General features: G+C 44.7%; 1 protein-coding gene across 1 annotated transcript; it reads left to right on the forward strand.

The window, feature by feature from the left end:
- Positions 1-1,741: 1,741 nt before the first annotated feature.
- Positions 1,742-14,502, forward strand: C7H10orf143 (chromosome 7 C10orf143 homolog). Its single transcript, XM_067000374.1, has 4 exons — positions 1,742-1,899; positions 5,725-5,865; positions 5,979-6,044; positions 9,485-14,502. The coding sequence occupies exons 1-4, from the start codon at positions 1,825-1,827 to the stop codon at positions 9,512-9,514; spliced, it is 312 nt and encodes a 103-aa protein (XP_066856475.1). The 5' UTR covers positions 1,742-1,824; the 3' UTR covers positions 9,515-14,502.
- The last annotated feature ends 699 nt before the right edge of the window (positions 14,503-15,201 follow it).

Raw genomic sequence — 15,201 nt, forward strand, 5'->3', positions numbered from 1 at the left:
GGACTAGAGAGGAAATGGCCTCAGGTTGCGCCAGGGGAGGTTCAGGTTGGAAACGAGGAGACATTTCTCCTCAGAAAGAGCAGTCAGGCGTTGGGACGGGTTGCCCAGGGAGGTGGTGGAGTCCCCGTCCCTGGGGGTGTTCAAGGAGAGGTTGGACGTGGTGCTTAGGGACATGGTTCAGTGGTGACATCGGGGGTAGGGGGGTGGTTGGGCCAGAGGATCTTGGAGGTCTTTTCCAACTTTAACAATTCTGTGATTCCATGATTCTATGATTCTATGACTATATGATTGAATATAATAACACTATCATGTCTAAATAAACTCCATGTCAGTTTGGTCAACATAAGATCTACAGCATGCTGAGATGAAAGAAAACTAACCTTATTTTATTTTTTTTAATTAAAAAAAAACATATTTAATTAAAAAATAAATTTATTTGTAAAATAAGGATAAAAATAGTAATCAGAAATTTTGTTAAGTGAGTATTGGTGAAACACTTCAGAAGTAATAACAACCAGAGAGGTGCTGTCCTGGTTACTGCGCCGTGTGTTGACTAGGCCGGCCGTGGTGCGGCCGTATGAAAGGTGCGGTTCGCTTGCTACCAGACACTTCGCCATCCAGTTTGGCCAGAGTTTGGAGTGTGGTTGAATGTTCAGCTACTAAAAGAAATTAAATCATGCTGCATTTGACTGATTTTCTTTCTCCGAGGCTTAGAACAACAGCGATGTACCATTCAAGCAGCCAAAAGCATCCCCTGTCACAGAAATGGCAAAGCCACCTTGGAGGAGCTTTTGGTGAGGAGGACGCGGGGTTCTCCCAGGCAGACACGCTGCAAAGGGAGGCAGAACGGTTCCTCCAGCTCACACAGCTGTCTGGATTATTTGTTAGCGCAAAAAATGCCGTGTTGTCTGTGGTTATACCCTCCCGTGTGCGCTAAAAAGCAGGGAAGAGGCAGAAAAAAAGAAACACTTTCCCCCTTTCTCGGGGAAAGAAAAAGAAAAAAAAAAAGTATATATATATATATAATAATATAGATTATATTATATATATTATATATATATATAATATACATTATGTATTATATTTATATATATATATTATATATATATAATCAGTCACAGGAGCGAGACCTGGAGCATGCAGTTAGGCTGCAGAGCGCCCCTCCTGCTGTACACCACAGCATGGCTGAAGTTATACAGCTGTACTGGGCAGGCTGCAAGAGACTGGCTTTAGGCTGCAAATAAACGGAGTAAGGCTTTTTACTCCTCCCTGGGAAGCCTCCTTTTTTTTTTTTTTTATTTTTTCTATCTACTGTCAGCTCTCAAGCTCCGTGCTTGCAGCCCACGCAGCGGAGCAGCCCCAGCCACGCTTCCCCGCGGGTTTTGGGCTTTGATGCCCTGGCAGCCCCACAGCTCGGAGGCACAGGAATTGGGCTGCGCATACGCGAGGCCACGAAGGTCTCGGTAACATTTCCCCTTTTGCCTTAGTGCCGTCAGCACCCGAGGACACCCGCAGTGAAACACAAAGCGGCCCACGAATGGCAGGATTCGTGGCGGGACTTATCAGGATCCCCTGGTACTGGAGGGCCAGCTGCGATTTTTGCCCAACTTTTATTCAAAAACTTTCCCGTGGTAGCGCCGGGGGCCCGGCAAGGCCTGTGCCCGGCGGGGCAGCACGCCTCACGGGGGCGTCCGCCTCGGCCCCAGCACCGGCCCCGGCTCTGGCCCCGCTCCCGGCCGCCTCTGGCCCCAGGCCCGGCCCCTGGCCCGGCTCCGCCCCGGCGGGCGGGCGGCAGCGCCCGGGGGCTGCGGTGGCCCCGCCGCCATGGAGGCGCTGCCGCTGCCCGCGCTGGGCCGCCGGGGGCCGCCGGGCGCTGCGGAGCCGGGGGAGCCGCCGCGAGTGAGTGGGGGGGCCGGGGCCGGGGCCGGGGCCGGGGCCGGGGCCGGGGCCGGGGCCGGGGCCGGGGCCGGGGCCGGGGCCGGGGCCGGGGCGGGCGGGCAGAGGCCCTAGGCCGCCGCCGGGAAGCGGCCGCGCGGGGCCGGGGGGAGCCGGCGGCCCCTGGCGGCGGGGGCCCGGGGGTTGCGCTCGGCCCGGCCGAGTCCCCCCGGGGAGAGCCGCCGCCGGGCTCTGCCGCCGGGCCGCGGGGCTCCGCGAGAAGCGCGCCCCGGGGCTGCTGGCGAGCGGCCTCCCGCGGGCAGCGCAGCGCTCGCACGGCCAGGGCTGGCGTCGCCCGTCGGGAAATAACCGCCTGTAGATAAGGGCGGCTTGTGTGCGGTGAGCTTACAGGCTCTGGCCGCGCCTGGCGGGGCTGCACGGAAAAGAACGCGCTTCTCCTGCTTTTGAGGTTAGGGAGACGAACGACAGCTTTCTTCGGGTGCAGGGATCGCAGCGTGCCCTCTAAGGCAAGCCCCACAGGATGGCAGAACAGAGCGGTTCAGCTGGAGGGGACCCGCAAAATCACCGAGGCCAACAGCCTGACCACTGCAGGGCTAACCAAAATTATCGAGGGCATTGCCTCTTGAACTCTGACAGGCACGGGGCACCAACCACCTCACTAGGAAGCCTCTCCTCATGCTTTCCATACTTTCCAGGTCATGCTTTCCATCCCTTTTACCAGCCTCATTGCTCTCCTCTGGATGCTCTCAAGGACCTCAGCATCCTTCTTATATCACGGAGACCAGAACTGCACCCGGTATTCAAGGTGGGGCTGTGCCAACACTGAGTATTGGTGGCAATTGCCTCTCTTGACTGCCTGGCCACGCTGTGTTTGATACAGCCCAAAATGTGGTTTGCCCTCTTGGCTGCCAGGGCACGCTGCTGGCTCACGTGGAGCCCGCTGTCACCAGCACCCCCAGGTCCCTTCCTGCTGAGCTGGCAGGATTAACGAGATGAGATGAGGTGAAATCCCCTCAAACCTCCGCAACAGAGAGCAGCCTGCAACTGCAGCCGCACCTCGTAGGTAGCAGAACGCCTGCGCCAAGCTCTGCAAGGCGGCTTTAAAAGGAGAACTTTCCTCGTGCCAGTTCAGTGCGTTCCTGCGCAGAGCAGCACGGAGGAGACGTGATGGAGTTGTGCTTTTTAGAGGCCTTTACTGGTCTGCTCTCTGAGGACAGGACCCGAGGGAACGGCGTGGAGCTGGGACAGGGGAGGCTCAGGCTGGGGGTTAGGGAAAGGTTCTGCACCCAGAGGTGGTCGGGCACTGGGACAGGACCCCAGGGACATGGGCACGGCACTGAGCTGCCGGAGTTCAAGGAGCGTTTGGACAACGCTCTCAGACACACAGTCTGATTTCTGGGTGGTCCTGTGTGGAGCCAGGAGTTGGACTCGGTGATCCCTGTGGGTCCCAGATCGGGATGCTCTGTGACTCAAGGAAGAAGACAAGGTTTTCTAGGCTAGGGCTGTGCACGCGGTGTGTTCTGGTTTGGACTGGACAACAAACAGGGACCTGCATGGACCTCGCATTCCTTCTGCTTTCCCAGACGGAGCCACCTGCGTCTCTTGCACTGGGACGCTGGGTCTGTGTGATGGGGAGGGAGCATCCACCCGCTGCCACCGTTGTCCTTCCCATAAAGGTACCCAGGGGAGCTAAACGCACATGAAGCCAAGCTGGGCGGAGACCCGTTTTCATACCTGGAGGACAGCTGTTTAGGAAACACAACGCAGAAGCTAGTCAGGCTTCCAAAAGTTTGGCAAACAAACCAGTCATTGCTTGTGACGACTTTCCTAAAACATCCCTAGTTGCGTTTGGGATAGGTGTTTGTACACAGCTGGGTTTTGCGCCGGTTCGGTGTCTGTTTCTGAAAAGCAGCATCTCAGTGAGGCCTTTATCCTTCCAGCAGCAGTGAAAACACGGGTGTGCTTGCAGGCCTGGCCAGCTGGAGGAGGGTTAGAGCATCTCCTCTGTGGGCAGAGCTCTTTTCTGCCTGTTCGGGGACACGATGTGAAGTGCTGCTGCTTGTCCTAAACTCCTTCCAAGCTGGAGATGTAGCCCACACTCCCTAACAAAATCAGTCGTTTTGACGAAATCCTTGCTTGCCTTTTGCCTAGCTCGCTCGTTGATCCTTGTTAATCACAGGCTCTTTGAGTCCCGCTCTAAGCATGGTCTGTTCGCAGGCAGGACTGATGTATTGATTGTTTATTTCCTACGAGAGAATTCCGGAGGGTGAAGCCTTCCCTGAAGCCAGCCTCTGCTAGAAACTTCCCCAAATTGTCTTGGCATCGGTGCGATAAGATTGTCAGGCAGCTCCTCTGTATGCTGGATTCCTGTCGCTGATGCTAAATATCTTAAACCCCCCAAAAACAATACTTTGAATTTATTTTTAATAAGCCAAATTTCTTCTGATACGTGGCAGTACATCATTTTTTCCTCCTCGCCTTCATCTCCCACATCTTGCCAGCTCTGCTGCTGTACCACCGCGCCATCGCTTTTAATAAAGGACGAGCTGTGCAGCAACAAAGGGAAGAGAATGTTTTCCCAGCGGAAGGCGGTCTGCCTTTAGAGGACCTTGTCAGACTTTTTGTTATTATATTATTCACTTTCTTAGTACAATACATATTTCACTTTCTGATTTACATCCCGTCCAAATATCCTCTATTCCTTGGTAGTGTTCTCGTTTCAACTGTTTTCCGCCGAGGTTCCCGTTGTATTGATCCATTTTATTTTTACATAACGTATTCAAATTTTTAAATTTAGTTTCCATGCTTCAGTAGTCTGTTAGTTCTGCGGCAGCGCAGCTCTTGCCTGTGAAATCACGTGCTTGTGAAAGAGATCGAATATTGTTATTCCTTAAACAAAGTTTGTTCAGAAAGGCATTAGGAAAGCATCTCAAACGCCTGCGCGTCTCCGAGGAATTCAGGCAGAGTCGGGCCCCGAGATGTCTGTGTCGGTTCCGAAGCCGCTCGCTAGGCCGTTAAGTTGCTGCCACGATTTTGGGAGCCCCCGGGGGCCGGGCCGTGCCCCCGTTGCTGGGCCGAGGGCGCCCTTCTCGAGGTTTCCGATCGGGGCCGCCCGCACCCGGCACCTCAACGCTCTCAGCTCGCAACGTGCCTCTGACGGTAGGGAAGCGGCGTTGCTGCGGGCCCCTGGCCTTGCCCTGGGGTTCTGAGAACCATGCAAAAGGCAGCCCTGGCTCGGACAGCCCGCTCCAGGCGGAGTGCTTGCGATGTGCAGGAAATCCAAAAACCAGAGGGAATGAATGGTCCAGGTGAGAAGCAGGACGTTCGCTGTTTGTGTGGCGGGGGGAAGCTGCAAAAGGGGGCAGCTTGCGGAAGGAGGCGCAGAGAGCTCATTACAAACTATCTCTTCGTAGCTGTCTGACTTGGCTTCAGGGTTTTCCTTCCGTTTCCTCCATTTAATTAGCCGTTTCACAGAACTTCCCATGATCTGCTCCTTTGATAAGCCCCGTCCTAAATTATACATGACTGAAGGGTGACGTAGCCTCTCTTCCCAGTGGCAATTTATCCCCAGTTTCCGAAGTTGAGTCGCAGAGATGTTTGGTGAGATCTGTCTGTTTCCCTGCTCGTCCTGCGTGACACGGTGTTAAACACAAAGTTTTTGTGTTGGCCTAGCCCCCGACAGGCTGCGTTTTCCTGACTTACGGTACTTAGCGGGCCTCCAAATGAACGCGAGGTGCCTATCAGTCAGAAACAATGAAATCCCGCGGCCTGGTACTCAGTGTCCTATGCCTTGCAAAGATATGTAAATATTGCTTTTGATTCTTTCAGAAGCGAGTGTGCAAGCTGTTAGAAACCTTCCCAAACGAGGCCGATGCTCGCCTCATTGACTGTGCTATGGAGCTGGATTCCAAACAGAAACTCTCCTCTGGCTGCGGTCCGTGGGATACGAAGACAAAGCCAAATTCCATGGTATGTTTACACCGTCAACCATATCTATTCCTAGAGCATGTTTAAAATAAGTTTTATAATAAAATTGCAAATAATTGCTTTTTTATGGTTTTGTACGTGTTTTTGTTAATTAGATTTTTGAAAACCAAGGAAGCAGAGGTACTGCCCAGCCTTGCCCGAGATGTATTGCTGGAGAATCTGTAAGTGTATTAACCTTCTTTCTGTGGCATGAAAGATAGACTTGTTCTTAAGCATTAGATCCATAAAACATAAAGTTAATAAAAACCACAATTACATTTCTCAGGAATAAAGCATGTAAATAAAAGAAGGCAGATTGATTTAGCATTTCTCAGGTATGCCAGCAGAGTACAAACTAATATGTTTGCAGCAGCAGTTGGAAAATATGGAGGCAGCAAACACATTTGTCAAATTCTCTCTAAAAAGCAGAGTTTAGGAAGTAACAGAAGCAAACAGTAACGAACAACTTCCTCTCCCCCATTTTTATGTCTTCCTTGATATACTGAATCATAATAAAACACTCAGGAATCCCGTTCTATGTCATATTTTTTCCTCTAATTGGATATTTCCTTTCCAAACAGTAGACCTCGCCTGAAAGCACTGCCCTGTAGGTGTACTAGACCTAGTTTTAAACATGCTAGCTAACGAAGCAGTAACCATCAGAGCTTGCTGCAGACAGCTTGACTTTTCTGAAAAACAATGCAAGTGTTCGGACAGCCGAATAGTGCTGACTTCGGAGCTGTCTTGATATCCAAAGTAAGCTGGCCGAAACCAGCTTTGGCGTTTGCGTAGGCAGGAGTCACGGCGGTGATTTGGCACAAAGAGCAATAGGAGCACAAGGATCTCCCACTAAGATGACGGTGATCTTAACCACTTTCTTTTTTACCATGTGTAAACGACCAAACCCACAAGAGAGAACGGCTGGGAGCAGTGAGCAGTGAAGGAGGTTATAGCATTCCCACAGGTTCATTTGTCATGTAAATTTTCTAACCAAAGTTTCGGAAGTCTCTTAAGTGTGTGGGAGCTACTCAAAAGTTGAGTAGCTTTTGAACACGCAGGATTCCTTAGAGAGCCAAAAATAAGAAGTTTGGGAGAGTGCCATGCGTTTCTTCCAAAAGGCTGAATGTTCGTAGCAGAATCTTCAGTCTGATGGAGCTGGTGGCAGAGTTTCCATTGAATGCTGCGAGACTGAGGTTTCTGTCATAAATCAGAAGTTGTAACTGAACAGGCATTTACTGTGTTATCTTACTTCTGCTTGTCTTTTAAAATAAAATGAAAACCAGATCTAGGGCTGACTTCAGGAGTAATTATTATGAGCAGAAATCAGTATGACCAAGTACGTGAACTACCGTTTGAGCTTTTCAGGTACATCACCTTCTTTGGGGGCATGGAGACCGTAAAGAAGATGTTGGGATTAAAACCCAAACTGGCACGTTAGAAGTCAGTTTTGTTACCTTACAGAACTACAATGCCAATATCTTCTCTACTGTTAAACACTGAATTTTGGAAATTAACACCACTTTCATGTAACATGAATATAAATATCATAATTCCAAGTAAGACCATTCCTGGTTTAAGTAGTAACATGTCAGAGTAGCTTGATGTTTTTTTCCTCTGGTGTAGTAATGAACTTGAAATCAAAAATACACCCTGAGTTACCTGGGTTTGTATAATTCACCTCTTCAACAAACGCTCATTTTCTGAAGTTTGGGTATAATGGATGACCTGTTCACTTTTAAATGCTTTTCAGCTTCAGCTGTAAGAACCAAGGAAAACAATTTGCCAACTACTGAGTGAGAACTGGAATCTCAAAAGTAAAGAATTTCCCTACTAACTGTCCTGTGCTGGCAAAATAGCAGCTCAAGTTGGTGTTATTCAAATCTGGAGCCCTTGTGTAGCTGCTTGCTAGACTTCTTGCTAAATTAGCCTCGTGTCATTGAGTTGAAACAGAAACTGCTTTGCTTAAAGCAGGGTAATTTGAAATGTGACTGAATTTTATGAAATTCTGATTTCCGTGATTTTCCCTGTAGTGGGGAAAAAGTTTATCCCTATCTGTTGCATAATGTCAAATACAAAATAGAGTTTAAGTAGTAAGATGCAGTGTTTGGTAATGGAATAAGCAAGCTAGCATATATATTCACTTCTCTATTATTTGAGTCATGGGCCTGGAACAATCTGCGGATGAAAGAAAAACCTGACTGCTTTTGCATTGATGGCTTGCTTTTGCAGAGAGGGTATTCTCTTTGGCTCCCGGTTCCAGTCAGCAGAGTTTGTTGGTTTACACTGACTGCCACACAAAGGCGGGCCTAGAGCAGCTGGAACTGTGTTAGCGGGTAGCTAAATTCGTGTTGTGCTGAGCTCCTGACACCATCCTGATGGAAGGGGCTCACGTGAGTGTCCTGGCATTCACAGCATCGCTCGGCCCTAAGCCCTCTAACTCCTGATGGTGAACTGACCGTATGGATTTGTTAGCTCTGTTCTCTTCAGGTGATCCCTTACTTGTGGCCAGTACCACAACGGGTAATGCAGTTATATTTTGATAAATTTCGTAGGAGTTATCTTAGTAAATTATCTTTATTCTTAAAATAATAAAAAGCTTATATTACGAGTACAACGTGTAGTAATCTGATTTGAGCTCAGATAACTTTCTTCAGAGTTAAAATTCAGCTCAGGAAAATCAGATTGTCACAGAGGTTGAGATGCATCGTGGAAGTCCCTCACAACAGCTGAAACAAACATAAGCGAGGAGCCCACAGGTAGCAAGATAAATCGTGTTGTAATTTTTTTCATAATAATAATGTTAAAATCCTCTAAGAAATTGTATTCTGCTGGGGGTAGGGAAATTCAAAAACATTAAAACATCCAAACTGGAGTATGGCAAACACGAAGCATACAGGGTTGAGACCATTTTACATGGCTGTTGGTAGTCTTATCAGCATTGTATTTTGTGTCAAAAAATCCTAATATTTATAAAGCGAATTGGTCATCGTTGGAGGAACTTCACTAACACCAGCTTTACTGAACTCATTCAATGCTGTGTTTTACCCTATGTGCCATGAAGTTTAACACAATTTGAGTAAAGAGTACTTCTTTGCTAGCTGCAAATATTTAACCTTTCTTTGGACTGATGTCACTATTTGGGTGAAGTGTTATGCAGGAAAGAAGGAAGGCAGGCAGGGTTTTAGGGGTGAGAAGAACATCATCATTCCCAAGAGTTTTCTGTGCTACACGATAACTAGAGATGAAGCTCTTTGCTGTGAAAGTATTACCATGAGTACATTATTTAAGCAAACACAATGTGATATAAACCAATGTGAATTTAAGTTTAAAATAGAAATTGCCACCACAAAACTAAATTTCAGTTCTATTTTCAAAAGCTTTAAACATTTGATTGTTAAATAGAATAAGGTATCTGGTGTTCCTTATGCAAGTATGATGTTAAAATTGTCTATACTCTTGTATACTCTTGATTTTGTTAGTTGTCCCTAGTTCTTCAGGAAAAAAGGGAACATTGTGGTGCTGTTAGTGGAACTGTCACTTTCTTTTAAAATTAAGTTTGAAAATGCATCCTAAGACTTCACTTTTTGATAATATTTAGTGACGTGAAATTTTGTCATTTCAGGGACACTTCAATCATATCCTGGGCTTCTAGAGATTGAGAGACTGCAGCTCAGCAACACTGCTTTACTTTTTAAATGCTAAAGGCGCCCCTGTGAGCACTGTACAGCTGGATATCTGTACCTTCCCTCCCGGCGTGGATTTGGCCGTGGTATTCAGCATGCAGCAGTGTGCTGTACGCGTTACTCTTCCCGTGTACAATTGCAGATGTCATTGTTTTTACACTTGAAAAAATGCTTCTGCTTTTAAGATAGCTCAGTAGGTACCAAAAATATATATTTGATTTAACTTTTTAGGATAGGTAAGCTCATTTAGTCTTTGGCCCAGTCTGCACCTGGGACTGGATCAAAGATCATGCTGATACAAGTTATTTTACTGTCTGTCTTGGGCACTTTCTCTGATACTCTTGGGAGGTGGTCCTTGTGTGTACGGTGGTACAGGGACTGAGCTTTTTTTAGCTCAGCTCTGTGTAAGCAGGCAGAAATGGGAGGACTTCAGTTTTAGACAGAGAGCTAATCAGCTTTGCAGCTATGCAAAGGCCAGTAAAAGTCCTGTTGAAACTTAATGTTACGTCAAAATCCAAAGTATGCATCCAGATCAGGAACCTTTCGGACACACTAAACATCTACCTTGTAACGAGTGTAGTTTGTGAATGGGACAGGTACATATCTAAAAGAAAAATCAGTATTATTTGAACAACACTATAATGCAAAGATGGATGGTATTTTAGATCTAGGCAGCTCTCTCAAAGTTGCTGAAGCTACCATTTGACACTCGGACTCCTCCTTTGCAGTTATGGTAATATTAGAACAAATCTGTTTGAGAAGTTTGAGCTTGTTATCCAACATGATTTTATTGGCTGGCCACAAATAATTTCCTCTACATTTTGGCAGTATGTAGGGCTATGTAATTTTTTAACACATTCAGATTTTTAGTCTCTTAAGTTGTCCTGAGCCTCCTTTCAGTCTCTGAGTTGTCCTGCCTGGATGTGACACTTCAGTGGCTGCTTCAGGTCCTAAATCTCAGAACCGAGCAGCAGCACGTTAACCCTCTGCATTGGAGGGAAATTGCTGTGACCTGCCAAAGCTCGTGCAGAAAGCAATCTCCGCTGTCTGGAGAACTGCTGAGCCATAGCTGTGCCCTGCTGCCACTGAGCCTTTGGGCAGAGTTCAGCCCAAAACAGGTCTCGTAGGGAGAAGAGCGTTTGGCCCCTCCTGGTTTGAGAGCAGACGTTAGGCAGTGCAAATTAAAATGGCAGCTCCAAAGTTGCGAAGATCTAGTGACAGGCTTTTAAACGTTACTTTCCCAGCGGGGTTTATCATACTGTGAAATGCTTAGACGAAGCTTTTCATAGTCTTAGAATGCTTCCCATATTGTGCGTGGAGTTGTAGTTGAGTTGACTCTTATTAAGAAGATTTTCTTCCTAAATATTGAATTCAATTAAGTTAAAAATGAGGGAATAAGTCTGTTAAGCAGAGCTGCAGTAAATTGGTATCCAAAGCGTTCTGTTAGGAAATAATAAATTTCCTCCAAGCCAATATAAATTTTAGATCCATTGAAAATAAATCTTTGCAAAGTGCAAATTTTTTCAAAAGCTTCAAAACCTTCTTCAGCCACAGAAGCAGAACAATCTGTTCAAAGATCACATCACTAAGAAACACAGTGGTTTTAAAAATTGTATTGGCCCTGTTTGTTGAAGGTAAGAAACTCATCCTGAACTCTCCAGCTCCCAATACAGGTCGAGCCAAGCAATAGTATCTATCAAAGCTGGAAAGGAACATATTCTCTCTTGAAACGATAGAAGTGCATGAGCAAATTCCCATATACTGTTATCAGAGTTTATCAACTAATGCAAAATAGGAATACGAAATGTTTTGTAAAGACACAGTTTGCTCTGAAATTACATGTTATTAATACTAAGATAACTAGATCATATTTTGAGGGCAGTTCATTTTTACACAATTTTCCAGTTTTTATTTTTAAAATCTTGGTAATAATAGCAGCCAAGAAAAAAGTTGCCTAAGTATCAGTTTCTGTGCTGTAGAAGTTGAAATAGCTACCTAAATGTAAAAGGCTACAAGATATCTACAAGTTTAATCTCTGCAAAATGACTGAAAACCTATTATGCTTCATTGACTAAATGTTTGGCAAGCAACAATTAGCAGAACAGTGCATAGTCAAATTTAGGGTATCTGAAGACAAGAGTATCAAAAGTACACTTGGGCTCTTTGATAGAAAAATTTTCTGCTGGAATATAGAAGAGCAAATAATTATGCCAGCATGTTTAAAACACAGGGAATATTTCTGTGTATCATCAAACCAAAAGAGTGTTCTCTGTTTAAATAATTCAAATTTCATCATGTTAAGAATTCACGGATACTAGTGCCTCTGTTTCTTCTGTTGCTTTAAACTTAACTGTATTTTAATCTGCTATAGAATATGGTAAGATGAGAACCAAGTGGTTTTCCTTATGATCCTTGTAGTTTTTGTCATGTTCTTTTTAATTCTTCACCTTTCAGAGTGGCGGTAACTTGTTTTTTGTAAAGTCTCACCGTACATAAATCAGGGAATTGGTCATAGTTCCTGGCTGCATTACAGAGGCCTGATGAAGTCATACTACTGTTCGATTTTAATGTAATTTTTTCATATCAGCCTTCTCATTGTTGCTGTGCACTGCACAGGTATTTTATTACACTGTCCACGGTGACTCTCAGGTCTGTCCTTGGAGATTACTGCATCTATACAGCTCTAGAAAATAGGAGAACTTTATACTATTTTTTTACTCTGTAACCTGCAGCGTGACCATGGCCTGTTGTACTTCCTTTACACTGTTAGAAACGTGAGGCTGCAGTTCACATCAAATCTAATTGATCAGTGGTTATGTTATTCATGAGTACATTTTGAATCTCTAAATGCTATGCTATAGAAAGTAAACTTGAGTAAAATGTAGGGTCACAAGTAAGGGTTTTTGTTTGTTATTTAACTATAGCCTTTTACATTCTCCAGGAGCGCAATAATATGTCAGAGCAATTCTCTAGTAATATTTAAATAAAATAAAAAACTTTGTTGCCCTACCAATTTCATCTGTTTGGAGAATGAACTCTACAAATGGAGTTAGATGTAGACCACCTAGTGGAAGCTCCCTTCCTTTTCAGTCTATCCCAATTATCATTGTCATGTAGTTATAGTGAGTGTTGTAAATAAAATGCATCAGTATTGAAAAGGAATGAAAAAACACTTGGTCATTACCATCTTTGCTGCATTATAACACAGTTTGTGATGAAAGAATGAGTACGCAAAGTACTTTTTGATACAGAAATGTAATGCCTTCCTTCCTTAGCAAAGATTTACAAGAAAGCCTATCTGTATCTTTGTGTTCCTTCAGATTTGACAAGTGTTTTAATCCTTGCTTCCTTACCATTTCAATTTCCAGGATAATTTTCCCTAGTTATTTAACTGCAACAGCACCAGACTGGGTCAGCTGGGAACACCCAGCTCAATCTCCTGTATGCTCCAGTGACTAGCAGCAGACAGCCACATGGGAAGAGTCTAAGAAACAGGGCATGTATTGAATAGAAACACTTTTTACAAATAGAAAAACAGTGTTTTATGCCATGTTCTGTTGTGGGCATTCTTTTTTGCCTCATAGCTAAGTCTTGAACATCAGGTATCACAAAAATTAGGAAAATGCTCATAGTTTCCAGTGATATTTTTGTCTTCACGCTTGTTTATCAATACAAAAATGTGCCAGGCATCAGGCGAATGTGCTATTTGACTTTTCCTTTCTTATTAAACATTGGTGTCCTCACTATTTAAGAAGTAATTCCTGTTTGACTTGAGTTTAAATTCTTTTTTGTAGTCATACTTAATTTGTACAGTATAAGGCTACTCTACCTAGTATTTGTTAAAAAAATAGCAGCTCCCGCTTTTCTGTTTTTCTTGAGTTTGCAGAGAATTTAAAAAATAAAAATAAACCTCTGGGAATTGCAGTTCAAGGTAGGACGCAGAGGGGTAATTGCACTCTCTTTTTTTCAGTGTTCTGCATTCTTTTTGCATGAGGCTGTAAGTGCTAAAAAAACCCTTGAGATTTTTACTTACTTTTCTGGGAATGCTACTGTCAATAAAGTATTCTGGATAGATGTAAATTTTAGTTATATTGTGTGTAAAGTATCCAGAAATGAAATAATAGATGTTGCTCACTTTGTGACGCTGATTTTCCTCTGCAAGCTCTTCACTGGGGGCAGAGCAGCACCTGCTGAATATCCTTGGGCCTGCTTCCTTTGGTCCTTGTAAAACGGCTGCTAGGCTTATTCCTGCTGCACTGTTAGCTGGTATTGCCAGCTGACTAGGAACACGGCAAGCTGTTCAGAAACCTCGTGGACATCCGTGGTTGTTTTCACACCTGGGCTGCATACTCCTCTGCATAAAGAGACTCTTTAGGCCAGGATGCGATTCCTTCCTCCGTACCTTCTAAGGTGGTAAGGAATGCATTTATAAATCAGCCATGATGAAAACGAACTGCGATTGAAATAGTTTGATCTATTGAAGACTTGTAACAGTGTGCGTGTGGGGAGTGGTTTTTGTTGTTCTTTTTTTTTTTAATAGATGTACTGTATTGGTAATTCGTTTCAAGATTTGTTGTCAGTCAGAATCATGAAGTTACTGTAAGAGGTGCAGCTGAATGCCATACAGTTTGGGACAGATAAATATTTCTTTAAGGCAGATTTGTGTAAAATCAGCAGTAGAACCTCAAAACTATTTTTGTAAGACTTTCTTCACCTTGTATAACTGAAAATTTTGGTTGATTGATAAATATTATATACTCTTTATATTTCTTAATGCTGTGGTTTGTACACAAGATAACCCAAGTGCTACTTTATTTACATGTATATAGTAAAATAAGCATATGGTCTTTTTAATTCAGATTAAAATTTGATTATATAATATTTTTATCTTTGTATTTTGTAAATTGTTACTCAAAAAAGCAGCAGCATTAAACACCACTTTGGCTACAGTATGAAACTGACTGATTTTGTTATTCCATTAATAATTGAATTGTGTTCTGCAGGCACTCAGATATAAAGGTAAATAAAACCTGTTTGTGGTTTATTTTATATGGAGTTTCGTTTGAGCAGTATAGCCCGCATGGTTTTTCCCCCGTACGGGCCAGATATATGAATGATATGCAGAATCAATACTTTGCAACAAGTAATTCCTCTACAGGCTTGGTTTAATAGGGAGTTAAACATTAATACTTTTCAACTGATCTTCTCCATCTGCATTTCCAGATTTTGTTTTTCCTCAACTAATTGGAACACCTTAGGATCAGACCTAAGTTCCTGTGGATTCGAGTCAAAACGTAGGTGCCTCGGTACCTTCGTGAGTCTAAGCTCTGATCTCCTTAGACTACCACTGCTTTGGGTAGATTATCATTTTGCTTCGCAGTAGTGTGGTTTTGAAGCAAATCCCACCCCCCCACTGCCACTTGCTACGCATTGCTTCAGTTGGTAGCGCACTTTTAGCTCCTGAAGTGGCTTCCTTCACAACCGCCTGCCCTGGGACCTCCGCCCCGGTGCGCGTCGCATTGCCCGCATGGGGTCGGAGCCACTGGCTGCTCTTTGGGGCCGCTGTGCTCAGGGCAGCAGGCTACGGGTAGTCCAAAGCCAAACCTCCAAACAACGTCCTGCGTACGTGTCGGGCCATAACACAAGCTGCTACAAT

The sequence above is a fragment of the Anser cygnoides genome, chromosome 7 (genome assembly GCF_040182565.1).
Source record: "Anser cygnoides isolate HZ-2024a breed goose chromosome 7, Taihu_goose_T2T_genome, whole genome shotgun sequence".
Lineage (NCBI taxonomy): Eukaryota > Metazoa > Chordata > Aves > Anseriformes > Anatidae > Anser > Anser cygnoides.

Bases quoted from the DNA above. Each gene is read 5' to 3' on its own strand.
- C7H10orf143 (XM_067000374.1), top strand. From the start codon at position 1,825: ATGGAGGCGCTGCCGCTGCCCGCGCTGGGCCGCCGGGGGCCGCCGGGC. The intron at 1,900-5,724 runs GTGAGTGGGGGG...TGATTCTTTCAG, and splicing joins AGCCGGGGGAGCCGCCGCGA to AAGCGAGTGTGCAAGCTGTT. The intron at 6,045-9,484 runs GTAAGTGTATTA...TTGTCATTTCAG, and splicing joins GATGTATTGCTGGAGAATCT to GGACACTTCAATCATATCCT.